Below are 27,995 nucleotides of genomic sequence, written 5' to 3'. Positions count from 1 at the left end.
TTTAAAAAATGTCCTAAAATGTGCATTTTATTCCATATCATTATACAATGTTTACATACAGGTATACTTTTAAAACTGCTCAAAGAAAGTGTGAAAAAAAGTGAGGCGAATATCGGTTTATAAATTCCTCCCCCTCCCCCAGATCCACACAAATAAAATACATTTTAAAACAATCTCTTCCAAATTTATGTTTTCTCCTGAATTTATTGAATCTTTCATTTCAACATGAAAAATACAATCGAATGAACACTCAAGGTGAAATGCTGACCTACACTTCTGTATTGAGTTGCAAGAACATGATTTCAAACCTCCAAAAGCCTTCACTTTTCTCTGTTGTCTACATACCTTCGTTTTATTGAATTAGAAGGCACAGAAAGTCCGAATTCTCACAGATCAGTAAAATTCTGATAAAAATAAGTTACTGTGCTGGACAACTCCTGACTTGTCTGATATCAAACAAAAGACTTCAGTAGAACCTTTTGTTTGAAATAGCACCATTTCCACCTGATCTCTCCTGAACATGCATCAAGCTCCTTGCTAAAAACTGAAGATGGCACTTGAGGTGGGACACTCTTCTGCCACAGCCAGGATTCTTCAAAAGACTAAGCATACTGAATTGCTGAACTCTCTACAAAGTGTAGGTAACATTTTTGTTGGGAAATGGCACATTTAAACCATAATATAATATCGCTTAACCCGCATATGGCTTGCCCATTTTGGTGTTCCCCTGACCCCTGCCTGATAATTTAGCAGATGTTCTTGTGACTGCGGTGAAACTAAAATAAAGACACGTTTATGGGGTTTCACGGCAAGCAGGTGTAAAAATAATAAGACAAATAATGTGGTTGCTGCTAAGAAGGTTTTCACATGTTGTTTAACTCCAGTAAAGTTTGATCCAGCATCTGATGCATACTAAGGTTTTCTTCTTTGGCATGCGCCACTTTCTCTGTTGTGGGATTAGAAAATTAAAACATGAATAGCAGTTCATTGGAGGCACTGATTCTCAGAACACGAAGGCATGCAATCATCATTTCTACGGGAGGGTTTAGATAGTTAAGAAATGTGCATGCTCATAAATACCGGTGTCCCCAGACAACATAACTAGAGATAATTCTGAATTAATAAAACAAATGATAAGTAATGCAAGTTTAGAACTGTTGGCAACTGCATTTGTTAAGAAAATGCACAGCCAACAGAGACACAATGCTTATGTGTTCTTTGCTTATAGGAATGGGGGATGGTGAATGGTTTGTTTGTTGTTCGGTGTTTTGTTTGTTTTTGGTTTGTTTTTTTTTTTTTTTTTGAAGTAGAGCAATAATGAAAATAGTTATTTTCTTTGCAGATCCATGCTTTAAGTTTCATGTAATTCAGAACTTGCAAAGAACAAAAAAAATCAAAACTAATCACTTCTTCAGTGAAGTGACCTTTAAGAAATTTATTTCTTCTAGAAAATAAATAAAATCGAAGTTAATAGCTTTATGTTGCATGCACACTTTTATAGGACAGTCATGTAACACGCTTATTTGTAAAATATATGAGCACAATGTTCTAGAGCTGCGCCCTACCGGAGTCCCGCAATTGTAACTCCACACTAATGCAAGCATACCTTTAAACTGACCGCGTATTTTCAGATGGAGCTCCCATTCCTAGGGGTTTTTGGTGGTTTTTTGTTATTTGTTTGGGTTTTGTTCTTTTTTTTGTTAAGTCAGATACAAGCCCAATTCATAGTAATGCAAAATTATTGCATTAAAGTCTCCCGATAACAGAACAGCTGTAAGTATCCTTTATGTTGGTTTTGAAATACAGAAAACACGAACCCGTATGAACATTTTTCTCTCATCCACATTCCAGTAAAAATCTCAGGGCCAATTCATGAAGTCAGGTAAACTAAGCGCCTCTCCACAAGGCAAGCTATTACTTTTTGGATACTCTTAGCTAAATGCTGTAGCTGTTTACTGAAGTGGAAAGGAGCTATTGCACAGCCAACAAGGTTACTGCTCCTCCAAAGCAGGTGTGCATACAGAGAACGAGAAGCCTCATTCAGAAGAAGCATTTTCATATTTTTCCAACAAAAACTGAGAATTTAATCCAATTTACCACAGAGTCAACAGCCTGAAAAAAATCAATTTCTAGGTTTCTTACTGATTTCTACATTTACTGATTCACTTAATTCACCGATTTAAGGAAATTTGGAAGAAGCAGTTTTTAAACAAGTTAAGAATAGTCACACTAAAGTTTAATCCTCATTCAATGCCAGCTTTAGTTCATTAGTTAGGCGACTGTTTTGCTCAAGTTGCTGGTAGAGTTGGTCTGTACAGGCAGCAAGCAGGTTAGAAGGGGAAAAAAAGAGGCAGAATGAAGACAGATTAGACAGAGAAAACAGTTACGTAAGAGTTAATAAAGAAACCGGTCACACCACAGACAGTTCAGTAACATACAGAGAAACATTTTACCTTTGTTTCTAAGACCTCTAGCAATTCAATAGCTACTCCACGGAACAGCTACTACAACCTATGAAGAACTGGCTAAGACTCCTCTTGTGGCAAAACTGCTGTGAGACAGGCAAGTGGGAACAGAAATGGAAGAACTGCAGCTAGATTCCTGGAAGAACCAAGTCCCGCTTTAATCTTTAGGTACAGTGTGTGGAAGACTTGTTTTACAAGTGCCATTTTTCCTTGTAAACTGTTTAAGATGTGGTGGAACCTCATCTGTCAGTGGAAGGAAAGCAACTGCATCTCAGCCAGGGTAAGGAGCAGCAGGAGTGATCGGTGCAAACACCGCTACGTCTGACTCGGCCCGTACTCCCTTCCTGGGGCATCTGACAGCTGAAATGGTGTTGCTGGTAGGGAAACGTCCTTCTGTTACTGGTGTCGACACTCTGACACCTCTAGATTGTCCAGCTGTACTTTGAAAGAAAGCATTCAGTGAAAGTGAAACAGAAGCATGAAAACCTGTGTTGCTCTAATACAGCAAACGGAAAAGACTGTTCACGTTCAAAGGGAACAGCCACAGCTCTGTGTGGCAGGGCATTTAATAAGGATTGTTCTGCAGAACGTTCCATGATGGGCTTTGACCATCTTGTTTTCTCAAATTGTCCATTTTCCTCTCAGCAGCCTAGACTCAAACGGCACTCCCGACCTCTTGATCCCAGACTATTCCCCTACAGGAAATGACTGCTTCTGGCTCCTTTCCACCAGCTTCCTATCAGCTTCCAGAAAAATCCTCTTCCCCTGCAGGCTCTGGGTGCAGCAACGGCAAAGCCATGCAGCGAGCCGGTCCGCAGGACACGCTTACATGGTGGGCGGCAGCTCCTGACGGCCCCGGCTCCTGCGGCTTGGCACAGCCAGCGCGCACTACAGGGCCCTCAGCCCGCGCCGCTCCCCAAGCAGCCGGGTCCTGTCTCTCTCATCACAGTAGTGTCGTATGTATGCGGAAAAAACATCAAGACCTCAGAGTAACTAAAATTTCACTGTTTGGCAAAGCCGTTGTTCAAACATGACAACATAACTTGAAGTAAGAGGCTGATGCCTGCCTTCACCACACAAACCTCGCTCTCTGCCCGAGGCAGACTGACAGCCTTTCCCAACATCCGAGCTGGGGCTGCAGGCCCAGGTAAAGCCTGGGAAGCCCTTCCCGAGCGTACAGCAGCCCCCGTTGCCCCCGGGCAGCTGCCTGGCCGCCATCCACCCCAGAGGTGAAGCAGAGGGCCGGGCCCCGCCTGCAGCCACCGCAGGGAGCTCAGGCTCCGGCACGGAGCCCCCGAGGCTCAGCCTCAGCACAGCGCCCAGGCAGGGGCCACCCCAGCCAGCCCCGCGCCCGCTAACAACCTCAGGTACCCGACCAGCTACATGTGGCTAGACCTTGTGGAATGTACCACGTAAAGGCCAGCTCCAACCAGGGCAAGGGTGCTAGAACATGCTGCAATGAGGGAACACCGCGGCGGGGCCAGCTCGAAACCCTCTACACAGTCACCGAGGACCTGCCCAGCCCAGTCCTCTGCCCAGCAACTCATCACCCTACAGCACAGAGCGCCTGTCGTGTGTTTGAAGGAAAAGCAAGGACTGACACTGAAGTTCAATATTACTGTGTTAAAAATCACCAGGTTTACACTGGATTTTGCTTTTTTGACTTCTTTTAAGAAACAACAGTATCGCAAGGAATTGAGGGGAAAACCAGCAGTGCCGACACAATAAACCAGAACACAATAGATGAAGGAGCTGGAGCTGCTACAGCCGAGTGTCCGCAGACTGCATTCCCTGAACTGAACTTGGGAAGTTAACCACGGCAGCTCCAGTCACTTTACAAACGCTTATCCCATTGTGTCTGGTTAACCTTCACACTAAACATTTTACTTTTCACCTGCAACACACACAGTGTATAAACCCACTTACTATATCTCAACAGAGAAGTAGTAAGCTGAACTTTATTATCTGGACTACCTGTAACTGCTGACATACTCTGGCTATGGGGAGAAGCCCAAGTACAGGATAACACCAGGACACGTGTCATGGGATAAAAAACTGGGATGAGATGAAGTTACCCAAGCATGGCAGGGGAGTAAGAGAACACATCTGTTTGCGGGCCTTACTTGGAACACAAGTTTTGGGGAGGGCAGAAAATCTAGCCTGCACTTCACTGCTGAATAACTTTGAAGTTGAACAAGAAAGCCGTGTTTACATTCTTCTACTAGCTAAAAACTAAAACTCAGGTATGCTATGATGAGTTTATTTAGCTGTGGTGACTTAGGAACTTCAGCAATATATACAGCAACAGGCAGGAATCAACCCAGTTTAAACTGATTCACTTTAACGTGAACTGGAAAACAATTTGTTTTCATTGTGAAGAAAATGAAGTTAAAACAATGCAATAAACTCTCCAGATGCAAATAACAGTACAAAAAAAAAGGCAAGGTGTCAGTATTTAATGCTTCATCCTTAATTAGGCACTACCTAATCAGCTGAAAGCCAATGTTTAGGCCTTCAAACCTGCAATCTGTACATTCCACTTCACAGCAGAAACATTTCATTAGTAGTGTAATGATGAGTTTTCTCCTACTCCAGTTCTGAAACGTTTCTCAAGAGTGTGCAATTCAAACTCTGAAGCCTGAGCTAAGCAGAGAGTGGAGAACTACTGAAATGGCCCTGCTGAACTTCCAATCCTACCGTGCTGCTCCAGAGAAGCATGTCATGTAAAAACCCAAAAGCTAGCAGGCAATATCTTTGCAGAGTAACTGAAGTATGAAAAGGGGGAAAAATTTTTTGCAGGACATTTAAAAGACTATTTTTGGGTGAAAAAAATAATTTGAAGTTTTTGATACTGTCCCTTTAAATTTATCTCAGATATTTAAGTTAATGAACAAACACATTTATATAAAGACAACAAGCCTTCAGCATCAAGCTAGAAGACAATTTCTGACTTTAAATGAAAAATCTGGTGTCAAGGACTTACTGCTCCCCCAGCCATGCTCCCATGACCAAATGACCCTGAGGAAGTAGCGTCTGTAAAAATTTTGGCCCAAGAATAACAGCTGAAAAAAATCTCCGTTACATCTACTCGCCATTTTATCTGCCTCAGATTTTGAGAAAGACCAAGATCAGAACTGGTCAGTTTTGACCTCAAAATACCAACAGTATTGTGGAATTGTGTACTCTCACCCCATAGACTGCTGTCACTGGCTTTGCATTGTCAACATTCAGGCAAAAGTGTTTGTAGCAAAAAAAAAAAAAAAAAAAAAAGAAACACAAAAAAAAGATCTAAATCCCTAATGGCAAAAAAAGCAAATTTTATTAGTAACTGAAATAATTATTTAAATAACTTAAATAAAAGGCAAGGGAATAGCAAAAGGGATACAGCTGGGATGTTTATTTTACATTGAGAGATGTAGAGTTTCTGTACAGCAGAGCACAAGCAGAGCATGTTCTGAGCCAGGTGCTAGAGGAACAGAGTCAACTAAGCTAGAAGACAGGACAATGAACCCATGAAACATCCAAAGCTTGGAAAGATGTTTTGTCCAGCCTGATGAAGATGTCTTTGGAGAAGTGAAGCAAAGAAAATTATCTGCGTGAAAAGAAAAAGTGAGATAAGGTAGGAAATAAAAAAGGTGCAGTAAAGACTTCCAAAAAAGCAGGAACAGCACAGGCCAGCATGCCAAGATGACTACTAGATAAACACCACACCATGCCAGGACTGGAATGCTACAGTAGTGTCCTCATGTACCAGTAGAACACATTTTACAGTCTGTTTTCCACTTAGAAATATCCCAATTTGAAGAAATACTGTAATCTCTGTACACAGAGGAGGAAAAAAAGAAATCCATTTGCTTGATTAGCCACTAAGCAAAAGCAGATGTTGGGAGGGTGGGGGGAATTAAAAAATACAGCAAAATCAAAGCAGACAAAATTAGATCCCCACTAAAAAGTTGGGAGAGAAAGGGAGGGAAGTAATGAACAGATATAGGAATGAAAAAACGCAAAGAAAAAACATTTTAAAATATGGGTGCATGCAAACTACATTTCCATGTCTGAGCAAAGCTTATGCCTTGCTGAAAGCATGCTGGCTTCCCAAAACAAACCTTGAGACTAAACCATCGCATCTCGCAAGCACCCGAGAGCCACAACTCTTCCTCTTTCCCACGTCAACCGTACCAGATTCATGCAAGTAAGGTCTGAGCATGGGAAGGTGGGTTTAGCACAGCTGACCTCTGTTCAGAGTTTTAGGCTGATGTAAGAGCAGCCAGTTTGTATCAAACGCTGCGGAGACTAGTTACACCTTACAAGTGATCACTCTCCTGCTTTCCTGCTGCCTGATACACTCTTTATTGTTCTCCTTAGGACTAAAGTTGGTATAACCACCTTTTTGGTGTATGCAAAGTAAATTACTACTACCTCCCACCAAATATGCAGAAACAACTGACTTTTATGGGTTTAAATGGCAAAGTACTTTAAACCAATTCCCACACTTGTAATGCAGTGATAACAGCAGAGATTTTCAGAGCCTTAAGGAAATAGAGATAAGCACTTTCCACTGTCACTAACAGAGAATACAGCTAAACCTAATTTTCTTTAAAACTTTTGTAGGAACTTTGCCAGAGAAAAACTGTGACAGCAGATGAATACGCTCTGAATGCAACACATACCAAAGCAATTTTCTTTGGTGAAGTGAACATGACGGGCCCTGGTAGGCAATGCTTGAACAGAGGTGAACTGGAAGGGTGAACGCAGAGCTACCGACAAAGGGCAACCACAAGACACACGGATTGCAGATACAGAATGAAAGAGTAAACACGTGCTTATCAGGCAGCTTACAAAATCACCATGAGTATTTACCAGGCTAGGCACAACACTCACCCACACTCTGCCTCGGTAAAGAAACTGTTCATGGTATTTTGTACACCTAGTCTTGCAAAAATGAACGCATCTCCCGCTACAGAGGGAGTGTAATTTCACAAGGGCGGAACTGCGCAATCAAAGAGGGCAGGGAAGCAGGTGCAGGCACAAGCTGGGAAGACATTTACATGGAAGTCATATCGTTGAGGGCATGGTCCAGCTCCTCGCTGATGGCTTTGTACTTCAGTTTCTGAGCATAGAGCTCATCTAACATCCCCCAAGGGAAGGCAGAGGTGTGCAAAGAAATGGAGCGTGATCACGGGATGGAAGGTGCAGGTGGTGGCACAGGATACCATCCAGAAGCCGTAGGAAAGGGGAAGAGCAACAGAAAGAGGTGTTGCGACAGACAAAACAAAAGTTACAAAATTAGAGAAGAATTGAAAAAAAAAAGAAAATCAACAGTGAATAGTTCTACATGACAAGTTCATTAACTGCACTGCCAGTGGAGCAACCTGTGACACAGACAAAACTAAGAAAAAAGGCGTGCAAGAGAAGCAAAATCCATGTTTCGCTGTCCTGGATTTTTGTTTTAACATACATGAGGAGGGCACACAAGGAGGCTTGGAAGAAAAGATCCAAAAACAGGACTCAAGGAGAATGCTACCATTTTACCACTTATTTTCTAGCAGTTTGTGTTTTTTGGTTTTTTTTTTCTTAGAAAACACTCTGGTTTGTGTGATGTCATAAACTCAGCTTCCTACAGCAATTTTTGTTCCTTCTGAACACATCTTCTCTGCTTCCTTCCTGAGTCAGCGATAAGTTCTCAGCAGCTACCTAGATATTTCATACCCTTTTTGCAGAAGTCAGCCTGCCATACCAAGCAATCAAGCTTCTTAAAATCCTAGACTTAGTTTAACGTGTCTAAATAGCAAACTCCATATAACATTTAATTACAAACCACTACTGAATTATTTTCTCTGGAGGTAGAAAGCACATGCAACTATTCTGCTGGAGTTCTGAAAGATTTATCAAAACCTTTAAACAAACCCTCTGAGGTTAAACAAGCTGTCCTCCTGATTCTCTATACAATCTATTTGCTTCACTGAAAAACAGCAACTGGTCTATGACACAGAATGCCTGCCCCTGACCAACACTTATCGCAGGAAAAAATTAGGTTAGCTTGCCACATTCCTAATTATTTCAAATTTAACACAGCTCTTCATCAGCTTTTTAGTAAGATAATAAAAATACTTATCATCTAATCATTTACCCTATACATTTCTATATCTCCAAGTAGAAAAGTATAAAGCAAAAAAATAGAAGTAGTCTTGAGAACACGAGAGAAAAAGGAACAGGCAAGAGCAAAACACTGTTCACCTGAAGCATTTAAGTCATCAGCACATTTCAACCTGAAAACGTTTTGCCTATTTCCCTATTGAGGCAGGCCCATTTACATAAGCAGGACAAGTCAGGTGTGTAGAACTGGGTACTGAAAACAAAACAAACCCACAACAGGAGAATAAAAAAATCTGTATTTCCACCCTAAGTGAGAAAACAAAACCCCATACCTTCTAGGTCATCAATGCTCTTCTCCAGCTTGGTTACTGACCTCTCGGCAAATTCAGCACGGGTCTCAGCCTGAAGTCAAGACAAATACAGACTACTGTAGCAAATACACATAGTATTTACAAATAGAGGAACGAAAATTGAAATGAGAAAAAAAGGACAATGAAATGCAGCAAATAATAAGGCAACACTAATTTTCAGGAGATACGTTTAACACCAAATCATCTCCAAAATGATTTGTTCATGCTTAAAGCGTCAAAGAAATGTTTATATTAGAAGAATCAAAGCTGCGCTGGAAGATGTGTTGTAAAGAACAGCTCGAATTTTACCTCCTTCAGTTTGTCAGTCAGGACTTTAATCTCCTCTTCATATTTATCTTCTTTCTGCGAGTACTGTAATTAGAAAGAGGATCGCTGATATTAGACCAGGTATTCTAAATATACCAGAAAACCCCACATTTGAGATTCTCTTCTAATAGGTCAACCGTATACAAGAAATTAACATGGGTATAACTAAATTAATTCCACTTACCAGACTGCAGTAATACACAGTTTATTACAAGAGCCAAACTTCCCTCGAGTTAATAGTCCAGTGCTATACGGTGGGAACTTTGAGTGGGAATTGGTAGCACAGTTTTAAAAACGAGTGGCATTTGGAGAAGTTTCATGTTGGCACACAAGTGCCATTTTGAGAGACACTCTATAAATAATATTTAATCCCGTCAGATTACTTAACAGAACATGTGGTCAAATAATACTGACCTATTTGGAACTGAAAGAAATACTAGGTTCTGGCACGAGCCAAATATAAACTCAGCGGTAAGTCCAGATGGCCTTGCTGCAATGCTGCAGTGACCAGCATATACAGAAAACCCCACAGGCGGTGCAGGTGACAACGTAAGGGACACATTCTCACGTAAGTCTCTAGCCTACCTTCTCAGCCTGAGCCTCCAGCGACTTCAGGTTGTTGGTCACAGTTTTCAACTCCTCTTCAAGCTCAGCACATTTGCTGTTATTTCGGAAGGAAGGCAGGAAAGGGGCGGATGGAAGATTCAGTCAAGCAAAAGAAACAGGAGAAAATAGGGGGAAAAGATAGAGAAAAATGAAAACAATTACAGAGCAAAAGAACGGCCTCAAAAGCAGCTGAATCCATCACAGACTGAAAGCAACTCTTTTTGATGCCAAATGCCATTTCAAGTGTACGTTAAGACAACGACCAGACAGAAATTAGCTACAGTTCTTGGCTCACACAGAAATATTTACATAGCCTTTACACGTGAGACAGTTCAGCTTCTTTTTGGCTGCACAAAAGATCAGCTTTAAAGGTAAAAATGAATAAACAAACAAAAAATAGACGAAAGAAAACCACCAAAGCAAGATGCAAAGAGAGTAAAGAGCGTAGCGAGGATGTAGTTGTTACTACTGAGTGAGCTAACCGGCTATGGAAGCTGAGAGACTCGGGTTGCAGTTAAACCTAAAGACTGTTTATTAGTATCAGTACCTTATCCTCTGCAGCCATTAATGCTTTCAAGGTTTGATCCATTATTCTTAACTGTTCTTCCAGCTGTCGGACTTGGCTGTTAGTGAACACATGAAATGCACAAAAGCCATTCACAAAATCAGTGTGCAGGTACAGCATGCAGTGACAACACACACGCGCACACACATATGAACACATTTACTTTGGCACTGACTATTTATTTCGACCATTAGAGTAAATGAGCAAAACAGAGCTTGGAGCTGAACACGCAGTGTACTGCCAACGTTTCATGCTGTTACAGTTGTCTTGTAGCACCTCACACATCTCGGGGCAGCTCAACTCTTACCTTTCTGAGAGCTCAGCCCGCTCCTCAGCCCGCTCCAGGTCACTCTCGATGATCACAAGCTTACGAGCCACCTACCAGAAAAGGCAAATCACAAGTGGGGATATTACCTTGCTGCAGCACACGCCACCTGGTTCTAGAACCTACAAAGCAGGGAGCCGGGTCTCTTTCCCTTTTTTGGTCAACACATGAGTTTTGACTATGTGACAACTTCATTGTTCATTTCAGTCTTTACTATCTGGCAATTTTCAAGACCTCTCTTTCATTCACCAAAAAGCAACTTAGAAGTATTTTTCTCCCTAAGAGACCAGGGAATACTCTCAGCCGTTTCAGTGGAAAGATCTGGACACAGATCTCCTGCCACCTTGTCCCCCGAAGTATCCAGGTGCCCATTCTTCCTTCCATAGCTGGGAAGAGTGGTGTTTGTGATCTTTTGAACTTAAATGGCAAAGCAGGGGGCAAGGGAGGATAACAAAAGAATTTACAGGCACAGCCTAAAGCGCTTTAGAAACAGATGACCTGCACTCAGGGACCGACCTCTTCATACTTGCGGTCAGCCTCTTCAGCAATGTGCTTAGCTTCTTTAAGCTGGATCTCTTGGATTTCCATCTTCTCTTCATCCTTCTGGGCTCTATTTTCAATGACCTTCATTCCTCTGAAAGACGTGAAAAACAGGAAATGCGAGGTTCAGGGCTTGCCAGTTTATCTCCAGCTCCACCACTACCAGAGCTGGACTTTCAGACAAGTGCATTAAGGTGGACGAAGCACATCAGATACTTGATTCTTCACACCATCGATCTAGCCCTGCGCATTCACACCTCAGAGTTCAAAGGAAAGAAACCTGTCTTTGGAAGAAAGAAAATTTAATCTGTTTAGCTCTTACCGCAGTTCAGCCGTGCTACTCCTTTTCATTTGAAACTGATGGAAAACAAGGTAAATAAAGGGTCTTTAGTCATCTTATTAGGACTTTAGAAGCAAGACATCTGTGCTTTTACACTCATCATGAAACAGCATGTTACAGCCCCTGCAGGACTGGCAGGCATTATGTTTATGGGCCAAACAGATTCCCCTGAGCTTTGCCATGTCAGAGCCCTAGCGCACTGAAGCACTCTGCACTAGCAAAATTTAACTCCTTCATAACAGGGAACATTGCATATTGCCCCTTCCATGCATGTTTGACCCAAATTCTCTTAACGATTTTATAACACATCGTGAGTCTCAGATGCTTTTCTTTTCAACAAGCTGCACTGTTCGTAAGGCAGAAAGAAACAAGCAGAATAGGTAGGTTTTTTTCCCCAATAAAAGGTACTATCACAGATATAAAATACAGTTGGTAGAAATAAAAGAGATCTTCTAAAGCTGCGACTCTTGAGTTCCTAACTTAAGTACTTCTGGAAATCCCAGCCTAAATCTGAAGGAATTATCATGCTTGCTCTCCTCTGCTCAGCTTCACATACCAATCTTGCCAACAGGAGAACCAAAGCCTCCTCCAGCACTCTGCTGTTCTCCAGGTGAGATTTTCATCCCACAATGAATCCAAGAATCACCCAACAGCACAAGAGCACACGTCACCCTCAGAAAGTTGTTATCCAAATGGAGAAGCCTGGGCTGGGCCAAGCGGTTTTCACAGGACGCAGCATGATCCATCAGAAGCCCTACCCCGCTTAAATCATATCTTTACAACTGAGACACGAAACAGAATTCAAGCCTACACATTTTGGACATCCCTACATAGACAAGATGTAACTGAAGTCCAGCTAGGCAAAGGAAGCGCAGACTACACCTGTTGAGACGTAGGAGCGATTAAATTTATTTCCTTAATCCACACCCTGGCAATTATCATCCTTGTCATAAGGGCAATGATCCATTTAAGAGCGGCCCCACCCACCTTTCACTCTCATCTGCAGCCTTCTCTGCCTCCTCCAGCTTCTGCAGGGCAGTAGCCAAGCGCTCCTGTGCCCGGTCCAACTCTTCCTCAACCAGCTGGATGCGTCTGTTCAGAGAAGCTACTTCACTCTCAGCCTGAGCACAGGAAGAACAGAAATTAATTAATTAATAAGGTGGCGCATATCACTTCCTGTAAAAGATTATCCCACGTACCTGCTAGTGCCACTTAATGGCACTTCAGTCATTTTTTACTTCTTCCCCTAAAAAGCCCATACACAGAAATGTATACATCCTCATTGAATTGTGAAGTTATTGCTTAACGGAGGAAAAAGTGATTAATGCTTCCTTTAAATGAAGTGCATTAAGGAATGTACAATTTATACGAAAAAGAACAGCACCGGAAGATCTATGCGTCATTCCCCAAATATTTTCTGTTATTGCATTTGCAGACATGAACTTGTTATAGTCTCCCCTCCCGCCTTTTTTTTTTAATCGAATCAACACAAACTAATTACCCCATTCTTCAACATTACCCAAAATGCTTTATTTATGAGTTCTGCAATATTTTGAATAAGAATTGTCCCAATATTCCCTTGAGTTCTGTAAGAAGGGTTCAGGATAAACATGCAAAACCACACCTAGATCAGCATTTGGAATGAGACAGCTAACACAGTGAGAGTGCACAGGAATGCCTAGGAAATGCCCCAGTTCACACTGGTTTTGGCTACAGGCAAGCTACGCAAGAGCTGACAAGGAGGGCACCAGCAGAGGCTGTATCTCAAAGGGGCCCCGACACAGGCAACAATCGCTTACACCACCTATCCGCCCCTCCCCCCAAGGCTGCCATCCTCAAACTTCCCCCGGATTTGCTCCTCTTGCATTACCTATTCACATCATTTTCTGTGGAGCCCTTGCAACTCATCCGCTTCTTATCATTACAAGCCTTTACTTCTGACACCCCCAAACCTACGCTTGCTTAATAAATTGCAGAGCAAGTTCCGTAACAGCCTTGTAGTAATCTCATTGTTAAACTTACTTTCTTTCAAAAGGATATTAAGCCCAAAATATATATAAACAGGTCATTATTCTACAAAGTTAATTACTTCCAAGAGTAACAGTTACTCCTAATTAGTACTGAAAATTATCTTGCTATATATGAGGAAGTACACATCTGAATTTTCTATGATATCTAGTTGGGTGGCGAGGTGGGTAGGGGTAGAAATAAACCCTCAATCCAAAGTAGATACCAGAAGGATCAGTTTGATCAGTTTGGTACTTTAATTAAAAACTTAGGGAACTGTTACTTGTTGCTTTTACTAACCAGAGGCAGCTGGATACAGCTGGCCACAGCTAGAATTTTGTTGTACGTAACACAAGTAAGAATAACTTACACATCGGACAAGTAGAACAACCTTTGACATCACAGTAACATTGCCCCGCCGGAATGATCAGAAGGGAAACTAATAATGTATTCGAACATTAATGAGTCTGCACAGTAAATGTGTAGAACTAGGAGTAGAAGTGACTTCACTTTTAGAGATCCCCATTAACCCAAATATAAAATCTTTAGAAATGTAATCAAGCAGTAGTACTCTATTTTCAGACTTCTGGCTTCAAACATGAGAATCTGAACATTCCCATTTGAGAAAGAAAACCACCTTTTGTAAACGTTACCCTTAAGAAATGTTTAATGTTACACGTTAATTATTACCACGTCAAGACTCCTCATCGCGATAAGGGCATATAATACGCTTCGAAAACAGAGGGCGACTAAAGTCCAGGTGCCTTTCCCGGGGCAGCGAGGCAGTACGGGCTCAGCAGCCGGCAGCAGCGCAGTCGCCCCGTGCAGAGCAGGGCTCCCTCCTTACACGGCGAGGCAGGAAAAACACTGGGGCACTCCCACAGCCAACAGACAAACATAACCTCCTGCGGTTTTGCCGTAGCACTTATACGCCACATACTTTTACAATGAGCGATGAGATGGATAAGTTACCATCGGGTGTTAATTATTACCATTGTAAGAGCGATTCTGTTTTCCAGAAGGAAGAAAAATGCATTCTGAAAACACGATTACCAACAGCCCCTTGAGATGCCTGTGCTCAACACAGATTCTTTTCTAAGGCAGCAGCTGCTAATCATAGCCTTGAAACTTTTAACGATCTGGTGTAACAATCAAAAGCTGTAAGGCGTGATACGTTTTGGCTACAGCTTTAGCTTTTTCATTGTTTGCATATCTGTACCTTGCACAGGAAGAAAAGAACCGAACAAAACAACCCTAGCTGGTCACATGCTATACATGTAAGGTGTGACACTAAGGGAAGGGTCAGACTCACACCTCAGTTTGCTTGCTGTAATATCCTCAAAGCCTCCTTCCTTAAGCATGCAGAAACACAGCTGCAACAGTAAAAAAAACCCTACATAGCTAGCATTATGGAAGACGCACAGATCTACATGTGTCTGTGAGTTCAGTTTTCTGCCTTTATTCACCCCAGCACTGACCCCTCCAAACAAAAACTTCAATCCCATGTAAATGTACTCTGCAGAATGCCACATCATCTGCACAAGCCAACTCCAGGGAAGAGACAAACATTAACCTGCAGGGTCCTAAGCCTTATAGCAAGGTGGCTGAGCCCTGAAGACAAAGCTTCACCAGCGCGCTGCAGTCACTTCTCCAGCACCATTCTTTCCGCCACAGAAGGTGACATGAAAGCTTCCCGTTTGAACGGGAATCCCTTAATACGTTGTTTAGAACAATATATATTACTGAAAATAGGACAATTGATGTCTTTTACTTCACCAAAGCTTAGAAAACAAATACAAGTATTTTTTTAAACATAGAAACCCTTATGAAACAAGTTAATGACTGTGACGTGATTCCCCACTGAAAAAAATGGATATGTGAAGTGACCTGCAAGAATGCAGTAGTTACACAAGTGTAAGGAGGCACATTTTGCCCCTTGGGAATATCACCTGCAAGCAATCAGAAGGCGCTTCCTTTGCACTTGCTGCCCAGAATGCGCACAAAGCCCCATATTGTAAGGGAACCCAATAATCACCATTTTTTACTATTGTAATAAGCTACATACATAAGAAAATTGTTCTTTTGCATCACCTTTATGCAACCACCGAAAACACTAAGCCTGCTGCAAAGGACACTACATTTTACAGTGGGAAACACCAAGTTACAGCTGCCACAACGCCCCGACACCCACGGCAGGGCACCCAGCCCCACCAGCTGTCCCGCCGTAAGTGCCCCCCACACCTACACGCGCCCGCTGCCCGCGGGAGCTGCTCACACCTCACCGTGTCTCTGCCCACGACGTGCCCGTGGCTCCTGCCCCGCCTGGGCCAGGCACGGCCACACGCCGAGCACAGTGTGGATGGCCAGTGCCAGGGACCAGGCCAGGGCCCTGCGGTGTTTCCGGACGCTGTGGGCAGCCCCCAGCCGCGGCCACCTCGGGCTCGGCCCCAAGCCCCCAGCCCCCTGGCCATCGGCACGCTGCCCCCCACAGCTGCACTCGTCGGGACGGGGTACGAAGGCAAGTGGCGCTCGCCAAGCCCCCCAAAATGTCACAAAAGCTCGCCCAGGCCCTCACACAAAGCGCCCGGTCTGACACCGGCCAAGCTCAGCCCCCCCGCCGGGCCGCGCCCAGCGCTGCGGGGCCGCTGCTCACCTGCGGGCCCGGGCCCGACCCCCGGATCTGCCCGCCCGGGCCTGGCCGCCGCCCGCCGCCGCGCCCGCGGGTGACCATCCCGCCGGCGGAGGCAGGGGCCGAGCCGCCGGGAGCCCCTCGGCCGCTCCCACCGGGCCGCGGCCCCCCAGCCGAGCCGAGCCGAGCCCGGCCGAGCGGGCGGCCCTACCTCCTCCCGCAGGGCCCGCTCCTGGTCCACCTCCCGCTGCAGGCGGCCCGCCCGCTCCTCGGCGGCATCTGCCTGCTCCTGCAGGCTGCGGATCTTCCTCCGCACGGCCTCCAGCGAGCTCATCGCCGCCATGCCCGCGCCTCGCCCGGCCTGCGCCGCCCGCCCCAGCCCCGGAAGTCCCCCCGCGCGCCGCGCACCGGGGCGGGGCTGCCGGCACCCGCTGGGAGCGGCGCGGCGCACCCCGGGGCGGGCACCGGGGCAGGCGGCGGGCGGAGGCGGCGGGCGGAGGCGGAGGCGGCGGGCGGAGGCGGGCCGCGGCCGGGAGGGGGCTCCGCGGCGGGGCAGGGCCGGGCGGGGCCGGGGGGGCGGTGGCCAGCGCCAGGTGGGCGCGCTGGGGCGGCAGCGCCCCCTGGCGGCGCGGGCGGGTCCCCGCGGGCCGGGGCCGGGACCCGCCGCCTCCCCCCCGCAAACCGCCGCCGCAGCACGGGCGGAATAACGTGGCACGGAGCGGCCCGTCCGCCCCGCCCGCCGCTGCCCCCGCACGGGGAGGCCGAGGCAGTGTGGGGTGAGTCAGGCCGGGGCGGCCAGGCTGCCTCGCCCCCCCGCGCAAGACGACTTCCCCCGAGCCGTCCCTCCCTGCCTGCCCCTGGTGCTCCCTGCCTGCCCCTGCCCCTGGCCCGGGCCCTCCCTGAGCCCTGCCCCTACCCAGCCGGGCAGGGCAGACGCCGGGGCAGCTGCAGCGCCAGGCAGACCCCGCGCGGTGCCAGGAAAGAGGTGCCCGGGCAGTGCCAGGCGGTCCCAGGCCCACCATGGAGCAAGCACCCACCTGGGGAACACCCGCCAGCCCCCACCGGGGGGGCGGCTGCAAACACCGTGCTCAACTGCCCCCGAGCACTGTCTTCCAGCAAAGGAAAATGGCAGCGGGGTTGGTTAGAGAGGTCTCTCGCTTCACACAGGGACTCTAGCAGCCTTTCTCCTGCCTCCATCCCAGGCCAGCCATTCCCAAATAGTCTGCATACTTTTCCTTATAAGGAATATCTCCCCTGGATCTTTGTGCGGTTCCTTTGAACCAGTTAACTAAACGTCCTGCTAGGAAGCTGCCTCTCATCCCGCAGCCTCGCAGAGGACCGAGGACATCTGATCCACATTACACACAACCTTTCCCGCTCCCATGCACCCTTATGTTAAGTTCTTGAGTTCTCTTTCAAAGTTATACAACCTAACTCCCATACTGAATTTAAACCTTTTTAACCCTTTGTTCATTTTAGAAGTAAAATGAGACAAAAGCATGCTGTCCTTCACGCTAAGCTGTTTTTGGTAACATTTCCCCTTCTAAAAGTACCCTTCCTCCCCCTGACATGCTTTGCTTGCTTCATCCGTGGCGGCTCCTCTTTCTATTACGGCTTTGAGGTTAATTTTTAAATGTATAGGAAAAGGACAGTCACTACTTTGGAAACACCATGGTTTCACCTAAGCCTGTAATTCAGGCCAGAGATCTACCCAGTGAGAACCGACGGAACAGCAGCAGCCGCCATAGAGATCTGGACCTTGACTGCAGAGACAATAAACTCGCGCGGTTCCGTGCATGCAATCCATTAAATGCATGTCAGGGGCAGACAGGTGGGTGGGATGAAGGCCTGGGAGAGGCACAAGCTCTTGCATTATTACCATATAAAGTGCTGAGCTATATATAACTCCCAGCCTGCTCCCAGGATCCCTGTCCTCTGAACTGCAAGCTTAGCAAGTATCATCTTCCGGACGATTTTCTCTCACACGAGACTGAACTTTTCTTTGACAAGCCCAACAGTTCCAGTGATTTTCAGGAAAAAACAACCTAGGAGAGGATCTTTTATCTCAGGGACCAGCCATACACCAAACTAGTAACAGCTCTAACGCATGCCTGCCTAGGAGCACCGTTCTTGACAGAACTGGCAGCCCCTGCTCTTCTGGACCTCCCTCTCCTGCATCTAGTTGCTAGTAACTCTCCGATTCCGCTTAATTTTCAAGGCAGTGTTGTTCCAGCCTCAGCCGTTTTCCCCATCACCTGAACAGATAATCCACTCTTTCTTTACTTTCACATCTAGAGCGGCAAGTACCCATGAAAAGCACGTGTCGACTGCACAGAAACCCAATCAAACACCTCTGACAGTGTGCAAACCTCATGCAAGGAGGCAGTGCTGTGTTTCCCGCTTCCCTGCCCAGGAGGTGCCTGGACCCTGCCCTCTGCAAAGCTTTGGAGTGCTGCTTGGTAGGAGTCCTGGCTGTCCTGTGCAGAGATCGTGTGGTTCCTGTGCTGGGGTGGTGGTGAAAGGGATGGGGGTAACTTACATCTGTGGCCTTTTTGTCAGCCAGTTCCAACTTTTCCTGTGCATCTTTAAGGGACTCGGAGTATTTGTCCAGCTCATCCTCAGTGGCCTTCAGCTTCTTTTGTAGAGCCACCAGCTCGTCCTCCAGCTGTGATACGGGTGGAAAGCGGTGGAGAGGGGAGGGCGGGCAGGAAAAGGTGCAGCAGGCAACGTGATCGTGCAAAGGGAGATGTGCGAGTGCAGAAGAGACAGAAGAGGACAGAGAGAGAGAGAGAGAGAGGAGAGACAGTTAGATTCAATTTGCTTGCGGCAAGGGCACGATACCTTGGCAGCATTCTCCTCTGCAGAGAGGAGGCTATCCTCAGACTTGTGTAGCTCTTCCAGCACTTGGTCCCTTGCATCCTCCGTCACATGCAATTGCTTTTCCAATTGCACAATGTCATCCTCTAACTAGGTGCACAAGAGGAAATACAATGCACAAACATGTTTCTCCCTGGGCTCAGAAAAGTGGGAAATTAAATTTTTAAATCCCTCTCCCTTCTTCCCTCCTCCTTCAGGATTCTCCCAGAAACGTGCAACCAGTGTGCCCCCCTCCCGCAAACGAATAAAGCCCCAGGTGTAGAAGAGGCGGGCTGGAGAAGGCCCGGAAAATGGGACACGGGAATGGCAAGGGGGCAGGCAGGCGGCCGGGATCGGACAAGCCTGCTGGAGGGGACGAACAGCTTTAGGGGCCCTTCGCCAACCGGCAGCACGCCTGGCCGTTGCTGCCCGGGTTCCCGGGGCAGCCTGTCCCCCCCATGCCCTGGGACAAAGGCCCGGCGGCCACGCGGCTGTCCCCCGGCCCGGCTGCCGGCTGGGGCGCGGGGGGGGCGGGGGGGCGCCTGCAGCCGGGCTCCGGCCCCCCCCGCCGGGGGAAGCGCTGCCCGAGGGAAAGTTCAACCAGTTCCGCAAGGAGCGGGGTGGGGATACGGGGTGCGGGGGGGAGGGGGGGAATCAGCCGGGAAGCGCAGAGCCCGGCGCTGGCCCGGGCCCCGGTGCAGACCTGCTTGCTCCTCTCCTCCGCCGCCTTCTTATCCGCCTCGGCCTGCTCGGCTCTGTCCAGGGCGTTCTCCTTGTCCAGCTTCAGCATCTGCATCTTCTTCTTGATGGCATCCATGGCGGCGGTGGGCTAGGCGCGTCCCCGCGCGAGTGGCTCCGAGGGGGACGGGTGCGGGACGGGCGCGGGGCTGCTCCGTGCGGGACGCGGCGCCGGCCGAGTGCGAGCGGCGGGCGGGCAGCGCCTCACAGATATGCCCTTTCCCAGGGGGCTGACTGCATTCCTCAAGACATCCAATACTTTTTTGGAAAGGGCTTTCCCCCCCCCCCCCCTTTTCCCCTCCTCCCTCCCGCCCGGCCCGGCCCCGCTCCCCTCCCACGCCCCCCGCCGCTCCCACTCGCCGCCCGCCCCCCGCCCGGCCCGATGCCTGTATATGGGGTGCGGCGGCCGGGCCCCGCCGCGGGTCCCGAATAGGCAGGACGGGACGGCCAGGAGGAGAAAGGGGAAAAGAAAAGAAAAAAAAAAGAAAAGAGGAGGAAAAAAAAAAAAAAAGAGGAGAGAAAATAAAGAAAAGAGAAAAAAAAGTATCAAGCCGGAACCCGGGGAGGGATGAGGCACGGGCTCCCGGGTGCCACCGGCCCCGTGCTGCAGCCGCCCCCCGCCCGGAGCCCGGTGTGTGTTACAGCAGGAGGGTGGCGGCGGTGGGGGGGCTGCGGGGGGCAGCTGGAGGGGCAGGAAGGGGTTAACTACATCTACGTACGGAATGAATGCGATTTGAGACCTTTCCGCCGGCAGGCTGAGGCGGGTGTGTGTGTGTGGGGTGGTGGTGGGGTATCTCTCCTGAGCAGCCGGGGTGCCGCAAGTGCGGGCGGCGGGGTGCTGGGCCGGGGGCAGGCGGGCACGAAGGCCAGACTTGGCGGCGAGGGCAGGGCCTCCGCCGGGACCCACAGCGAGGGGGAAGGGGGACCCCGGGCACGGCAGGGCTCTCCGCTAACACCACGGTGGTGCTGGGACAGAGCGGGGCTGCGAGGGGCTGCCAGTCCCCCTCTGCCCGTCCCCCTCTGCCGAACCCGGCGGGGGCTTCGCGCTCTGCAGGGAGGTGCGCACATGCTGCAGGCACCGAGCTGAAAAGACGAGGCAGAGGGGAGTGACAGCACCCCTCACCGGGTCATTGGTGGGAGTTACAGCACCCCTCACCCCTCACTGGGTCGTGGTGGTGGTGATTTACAGCACCCCTCACCGGGTCGTGGGGGGGGGGGGGAGTTACAGCACCCCTCACCCCTCCCTGGGACAGTGGCAGGCCAGCGGCCCTCCTAGGGGCAGCCAGGGCCGTGAGGGATGGAGCCCAGGAGAAGTTGGGATGGAACTGGCTGGAGTGGCGGCCTGCACCCTCCCCCTGCGATGCCAGAGAGAGACAGGCAGCAGAGAGAGAATTAACAAAATAACATGTAATTAAGTGGAGAACTATTTTTGCTTCTGGCGGGTCTCACACAGTCTCATCGGCACAGAGCGAGCAAGACGCAACATGCTTCCTCCCCGCGACGCACGCTCCCTGGTACAGCAGGGAACGCGCACAGCCCTGCACCAGCCCCGCAGGATTTGGGCTGCACAAAGAGAAAATTAAGCAGCCTCTTTGTCTGCGCTCAGTACTTGCAGCAGAAAATTCCTCCCTGGTGCTGTCACTGCATCAGCTGAACCGACGACGTTACTCTGCAGCAGGAGGGAACGTCCCAGGGCTTCCCGCCCAAGCAGGGGCAGCGAGGGCTGGGTTGCAGGGCAGTGGAGCCCAGCTCCTAGAGGGCTTCCACACGCTGCATCATGGAGCTTCAGCTCTGCAAGGCAGCAAAGCCCCCGGATCTGGGGTCAGCCCAACAGCCCCTTCCCCTCCTCCTGAGAAAGGCCATTGGAACGGGGCGATGAACTGCACCCAGTTCAGAGAGGCCAGCAACGAGGCACAGGGACTCGAGTGCATTGTCACCAGAGAGCGGGGAAGGCCATTGCCAAAGCACAAACTTTTTTCCTGACTCCTACTTAAAGAAGATGATTTCTCACTGCTTTGGTTTAATAACCACGCTCTTGTGCGAGGGCTGTAAAAAACAGTAATAATAGGGGAAATTATCAAAATGTTTCTAGAGGGCAGAATTCTCTCTTGTCTATAGAGACAATATTGCTCATTCATCCCTGCCAGTTCCCAAAAACTACTGCTTAGATCCATCAAAAAACAAACAGCACCGCACTGTCATGAAACGTTTAAGAACACCAGGCAACAGAGTGTTGAAAAAATCCGCAGATTTAGTCCAGCTGACTCCAAAGTGTAGCTTTTTTTCTTTCCGCTTATCTTGCTTTTACAATATAGCCAGTTAGAACAGATTAGGGCTTTTCTGGGGTAAGTATAGTGAATATTTAAAAGACATCTAGTTATATATTGTTCAACAACCTGACTGCATTATGAAATATATCAGTATGTTTTGTTCCTACTTTAGGAGAACTTACTCTGCCACAAAAAAATCCCTTAAAAAGTGTAAAGTATCATGGCTTGGAACTCACTCTTCTGGGTCTGGGGAAAGCAAATGTCCTGCGAAATTAAACAAACAGTATCCTGTCTGGCTAATTTGGGAGTGGTGCTGATAGGCTCTTAAAGAATTTCTGTGCAGCTCCATTTTTCTAGAAGAATGTTAGCCATGACATGGGAGCGTCTGGGATACGTGAGAAAGTATGAAATATGGAGACAAGGAAAGGAGCTGAAAGTTTTTTAAGAAAATACCTGAAGGATGCTATCACCTCCACAGAAAAACAAAATTTTGAGGTTCCACTTATGTGAAAATGTCCAGTTAATAAGCTTTTTTTGTATCAAGATGACCCTGTATCCTTGGGGGCTGAATTGGCTGGTGGCGATTTAAATTTTTTTTTTCTCCTCGTAAGAGAGAATGTGGAAAGTACAGACACGTGCAAACATGCTTGCTGTACCTTTCATTAACAATTTCAATTGCTTTGAAATTTCTGTTCCAACTGGCTAAGAAAGAAATCAAAGTAGGTTGTATACTCTCTCCCTCTAATTGATATGTGAAGAAAGACTATATACAAATTATTTATGCATACTCATAAAAGAAGGCAGCACAAACTCTGCTTTTCTGACATAATACTAATTCTGTCATGTTACTTACTCCCTTTTTTGGTTTTCACCACAGCAGCTGTCTCATCCCCCTCATTGACAAATGGTGCGGGAACTCCCCAGCAGCAGTTTTACTTGCTCCTGGGGAGTACCTACCTTTCTGGATTCTGTTGATTTAATCAGGCTCTTCAGAAAATCTGGACAGCCAACACAAAGAGAAGGATATACTGTTTTTGACGTTCACTACTCCTCCTGTGAGGAGGTGATGTTGCACTTCAGGCTTACTGACAATATGGTATAATTTCCTAGAGCAAGGCTGGAACCTGTGTTTCTGTCATATTGTATATCCTTTGACACGGGCAGAAATTTGCCTTGAGAAGGATCTACTTTTTTGTGCATGGATTGGGCTGGTCAAAGGCAGTTCACCCTGTTGATTCCAGTAACAAACAAAAGGGTCGGTGGATATATTCATTTGGAAAAATTTCAAACAAGGCCTTGGAGTTGCTTTTCCTTTTCTTTATCTTTTTCTCTTTTTTTTTTTTTTCCCTCCTTTTTTCCCCCCTCCCCCCCTAAGGAATACACAGGAAATGACACCTAACTTTACACTACAACTGGTTCTGCCAGTTCTATGAAAACATGCCTCTTAAAAGATGATTAAGGATTCAAATTAGGTCAGTTGGAGTGAACTCATGCATGTTTCATTTGAAAAGAGAGTGTTCCTTCATAGGGAGGCAAATATAAATAAAATACAAATTAATTTCTCAAAGGTTTCTTGAGACATCTGCAAGCCCTTGTAAAACTGGAAGGTTCATTCTGGACAAAGGGAGCAGCAACATGAGTGTGGTATATGGTGAGAAAATAGGAAACTGAAAACATCTGTATTCACCTGGAAAACAAATAAAACAATAGATACTGATGAAATTAGGCAGCTTTTACCATTATAGTTAGTGCGCTTTATCCTGTCAGGATCTCTGAGTGTTTCGTACTAGGGGAGCTGAGGGACAATATTTCTAAGAGACGTGTATAAATGGCAAAACTTGCCCTGACGGAATTGGTCATATATGCTCCAGCCATAGGGCAAGAGAAGGCCCTAAAATAGAAGGCCGGAATTGTGATGGTCAGGTCTCTGCACAGCTCAGTAGGGAGCAAACGAGTACAGAAATACCCCGAACATGCCAGTCATGCTTAATAAATACATGCTGTAACTCCGTAAAAGGTTTTCTGTAGCATTTCTAAGGTAACAGTGAAGAGCAGTTTGGCTTTTATAATCAAGAATGATGGGATGACTTGTTGGAAAATAAACTTTAAATACTTCTAAACTTACTTTAATAATTTGCTTCTTCAGAACTGATTCGTTTCTGTCTGGTTTGTCATTCAAGACATTTGTGAACTCCTTAAGGGTAAAAGTATTTATAGTACAGTCTTCTGCACCTGCCCTGATCTATAATCCAAGGGTCTACTCAGATACCACACCAAATGCTAAGAAGCTCATGACCTAACTCATGACCTAAGATCTTAAAATAGCTCTGAGAAGGTCTTTTTCTTCTTTTTGCAAGACTCCTTTCACCCTCATTACGCTACTGTTACTCACTACTTTTCAGCTGACCAAACATGTCTCCCAGGGTTTTGTATTGTGTTTCCTTTTAAAATCAGATTTGCTTTAGCTGGTAGTTATGAATTACTAATGTAATTCTCTGAAAAAATAAACAAAAAACAAGTAATGGAAAGACCAAAAATAAAGATCACGCTCTGTTAGATGCTTTCCCACATCCTTCTTTTTATAGCTGCAGAGAGATTTAGGCCAAAAAAGATAAAGAGATCATTTAAAACTGTGTTTGCTTGTATTTATACATTGTTGGATTTATGTTCCTCTCAGTGAAGTCTCTGGTGAAGTCATTTATTTGAATTTGACTACAGTAATCTGGTGTTTAAAAAAACGGTCTTGCAAAAAAGCACCCAGTCCACTTTGACTTAAAGCATGTTATTGGGAAAGAGAAAACAAGAATGCTGAAGAGGAGAAGTAACAGGAAAGGGCAAGCAATGTGTATTGTGGGGAAAAGAAAAAAGAAAGACTAAAATCAACTGTACCCAAACACCAAACTGAAAGGAACTGTGAATCGACCGATCCAAAAGGAAGTGACTCTCTCCGCGAAAGAGCGCAGCCGTAACCTTACACTGCCGCAGAAAATACATCGGATTTCGTGGAACTCCTCCGGTTTACACCATGCCAAATGACATCAGACCCAGTTCTACTGAATGCAAGGTGAGGAAAAAGTTGTAGTAAGACCCACTGTCCTGGAAGGCCTGTACCTTCAAAAGACATAGTTCCGTCCTTCTTAAGCGGTTTATTTGCAGATGCTTTGAGCTATATATAGATAAATACACTATCGTCATAACATCTACTGCCACATCTACATGACTACAAGCTGTACTGAAGTACAGCTCTGCAGTTTCATCAGGGATTCTTTTTTTTCCCTGACAGAACAAAGAACAGTTACCATTACATATCCTTAACAGATGTATGTTACTGATCTTACTGGTACAGCAGCCTACGCTGACCGTAAATAGTGGAACAGAGCAGCCATGGAAAAAAGGAGACAGGAAACCTAATGGTATTTCTGATGTCCACCCCTCTGCACAACAGTACAGAGGGAGATGCTGTAGAGACATATCAGGGCAGACAGCTATTTCCCTTCTCTTGGCTGCAACTGAGAAACCTGAAAGTGTTTTAGGAATGTCCTGAAATCATATAGCAGAGTTCCTGGAAGGGAACATATAGCAGTAGCAACTCCTGCAGCACAGAAGGCTAGAAAAGAAAAAGCTGCTCCAGTAAGTGAATCGACACAAGTTTCTGGGCTGTACATGTGAGCACTCCTGCCAGAAATTAGGTTTTGGTTTGTGGAGGTTCTCAGTGGTGACACAACAAGACATCAGTCTGAATTTGGACAGGATTTGGGAAAATACATTCACATTCATGCAGCCCAAATTCAACCTACCTGCTTGTGACTGATGGCCCAGGAAACTAGACAGAAGCCTTCAGAGATTCCTAGCCAAGAGGGAATACCGGCATGGGGAATTTCTGCCGTGTGGATCTGGCCCTGAGAAAAGCAAATTTTCTGATAGCAGACAGAGCTATCGTTACAGTTGATCTTCAGCAATTATTCCATTTCAATCAAACTGTGTGTATAGCTCAAAAAAATAAGCAGGTAATTAAACTGACAAAATGCATTATATAAGCCTACAAGGTAAAGAGATTACTTCTGGAAGTCTTTCTTATGTGAACTGAATATTCACCTTTCTGGTGGGAAGATCCTGAGAACCTAAATGACTGTATCTGTAAATAACATACATTTTTGTCAACAGCTAACCCTACCAGTTCTAGCCAAAGTTTTCTTATTGCCATCATAACTACACCCACCAGGGAACAAAAAAAAAAATTTATATTTTTTTAAAGAAAAGAAAAATTCTCTACTGAAAACTAGAGAAGTTTTTTTCTCTGATCTGTTCCGAGTCTTTCTTCTGGGAGGAGAGAAAGGGAAGAAAGATGCATTCAGCCTTATTTTATAAACAATCGTTCATCATGTAGCAGAACAATTAATACCTTATCCCCTTTGCTTCAGGCCTTGTATTTGTACAGCCGGGAACTTGCTGCTACAGCAGGAGAACTGTGAAAGTGTTTAGTCTCAGTTCAGGAAATCAGAGTGTAAGCCCAGGTGCTAACTCCATCCTTCTGACATCTATCTCCCCGTATCCCACAACTTCAGCTTGTTCTTTCCTATCCTCCCTGGGTGCAAACATGCATTTCATATCACTGAGGTCTTTGAGCTGACAACTTGACACATTATTAACATGACAGATGAGATTCAGCAATAGTAAACACTATAAATCAAATCCACTGGAATAACAAATATATATTAATCTGTCCTCTCATTAGTTTCTTATCATTTTTCTTTGTAACGCTGAAACCCTTCACTAATTACTTGGCAGTTAATGCTTTTCTAGTTAAAGAATTTACTTGACGTCCCCATTTGTCCTCATGCTATTTTGCTATGGAAAGCTGTTTGGACAGAATTCATGGGTCTGTATAATTTACAATTACACACTCCTCCCTGACCCAGTAAAACAGAAAAAATAAATTCCTAGATAATTTTCCTGGAATTAATCCTGATTTGAATGTACTTCCTCAAACTTCAGAAGACAAACTCTTACATCCCAGTGCAAGAACCAAATTACTAAAAGGGAATATCTGAAATAACAAATTGTCAAATTCCACAAAGAATACCATTTTTCTTCAGAGAAAATGATTTTTGAGTTCGTCAAAATTATCTCGCATATCACAACGCCAGAGTGAATGGCTTTGGATTTGCTTGGGAAAGCTACAAAAGAATGCTGAATGTAAGACTGCTATGGGATTGCCAGACAACAACCCTCGGTTAACAGCAGGAAGGACCACCTCTGCATGCCCATCACAAAGGTGCTGCAATAGTGAATGCGGTGTATCCACATGCATATTCCAGCATGCAGATGGCAGTTTCAAGCACTGATATGACGACGGCAGGTCATTATTGCTCACAGCTCGTTTTCATTTTGAAGGTAAAACGGCCTCTGGATTCCAAATTTCCAGATCAATTTTACTGAGCAACACAATTTTGAAGTCTGCCTAGAACTTGGTGTCACACCTCTCCCAGCTAATCACTGGCACTGTAACAACGGTTAGCAAAGCAGTGGCTTGCAGGTGTCAACAATAAAACTGTTTGAAGTGGTAATCCTCCGCATGTCAATCTGTTTAACATTCATCTCAACCATCCCATGGTCTGCACGAATTGCTAATCAAGTAAAATTGAAAACTGGCACTCAAATGGCATAGCTGCTACAGCTGGATAACAGGCTAGGAGCCAGCCAGAAGCTAAAGTTTCATTAGAAGCTATTTTAACATTCATTTGCCTACAGGGACAGCAAGCTTAGCAAACAATTGGACTTTTACTAGAGCCCCCTGTCAGAGTGACTCTTGAAAGTTCGTGGCTGAAGTTAACATTTTACGAAGAATCAACTGCACACTCTTCCAGAGCAGCCACCAGTG

At 46.2% G+C, this 27,995-nt stretch overlaps 1 protein-coding gene across 25 annotated transcripts; it reads right to left on the bottom strand.

Moving 5' to 3' along the window:
- Positions 1 to 20,078, bottom strand: TPM1 (tropomyosin 1). 25 transcript variants are annotated; one of them, XM_037393925.1, is made up of 10 exons: positions 19,810 to 20,058; positions 19,092 to 19,217; positions 18,790 to 18,915; positions 12,602 to 12,735; positions 11,251 to 11,368; positions 10,717 to 10,787; positions 9,824 to 9,899; positions 9,221 to 9,283; positions 8,894 to 8,963; positions 1 to 946 (listed from the first exon to the last, which is right to left on the bottom strand). In XM_037393925.1, the coding sequence occupies exons 1-10, from the start codon at positions 19,921 to 19,923 to the stop codon at positions 864 to 866; spliced, it is 981 nt and encodes a 326-aa protein (XP_037249822.1). In that variant the 5' UTR covers positions 19,924 to 20,058; the 3' UTR covers positions 1 to 863. The 25 variants fall into 25 exon arrangements, with proteins under 25 accessions (XP_037249822.1, XP_037249798.1, XP_037249800.1 ...); XM_037393909.1 differs by lacking the exons at positions 1 to 946; positions 19,092 to 19,217 and adding exons at positions 4,817 to 6,057; positions 7,514 to 7,592 and having other exon boundaries at positions 19,810 to 20,078; XM_037393911.1 differs by lacking the exons at positions 1 to 946; positions 18,790 to 18,915 and adding exons at positions 4,817 to 6,057; positions 7,514 to 7,592 and having other exon boundaries at positions 19,810 to 20,062.
- Positions 20,079 to 27,995: the final 7,917 nt, after the last annotated feature.

The sequence above is a fragment of the Falco rusticolus genome, chromosome 7 (genome assembly GCF_015220075.1).
Source record: "Falco rusticolus isolate bFalRus1 chromosome 7, bFalRus1.pri, whole genome shotgun sequence".
In the NCBI taxonomy this organism is placed as follows: Eukaryota; Metazoa; Chordata; class Aves; order Falconiformes; family Falconidae; genus Falco; species Falco rusticolus.
Note: the sequence above shows the minus strand (reverse complement) of the source record. Positions and strands in the feature narration are given on the sequence as shown.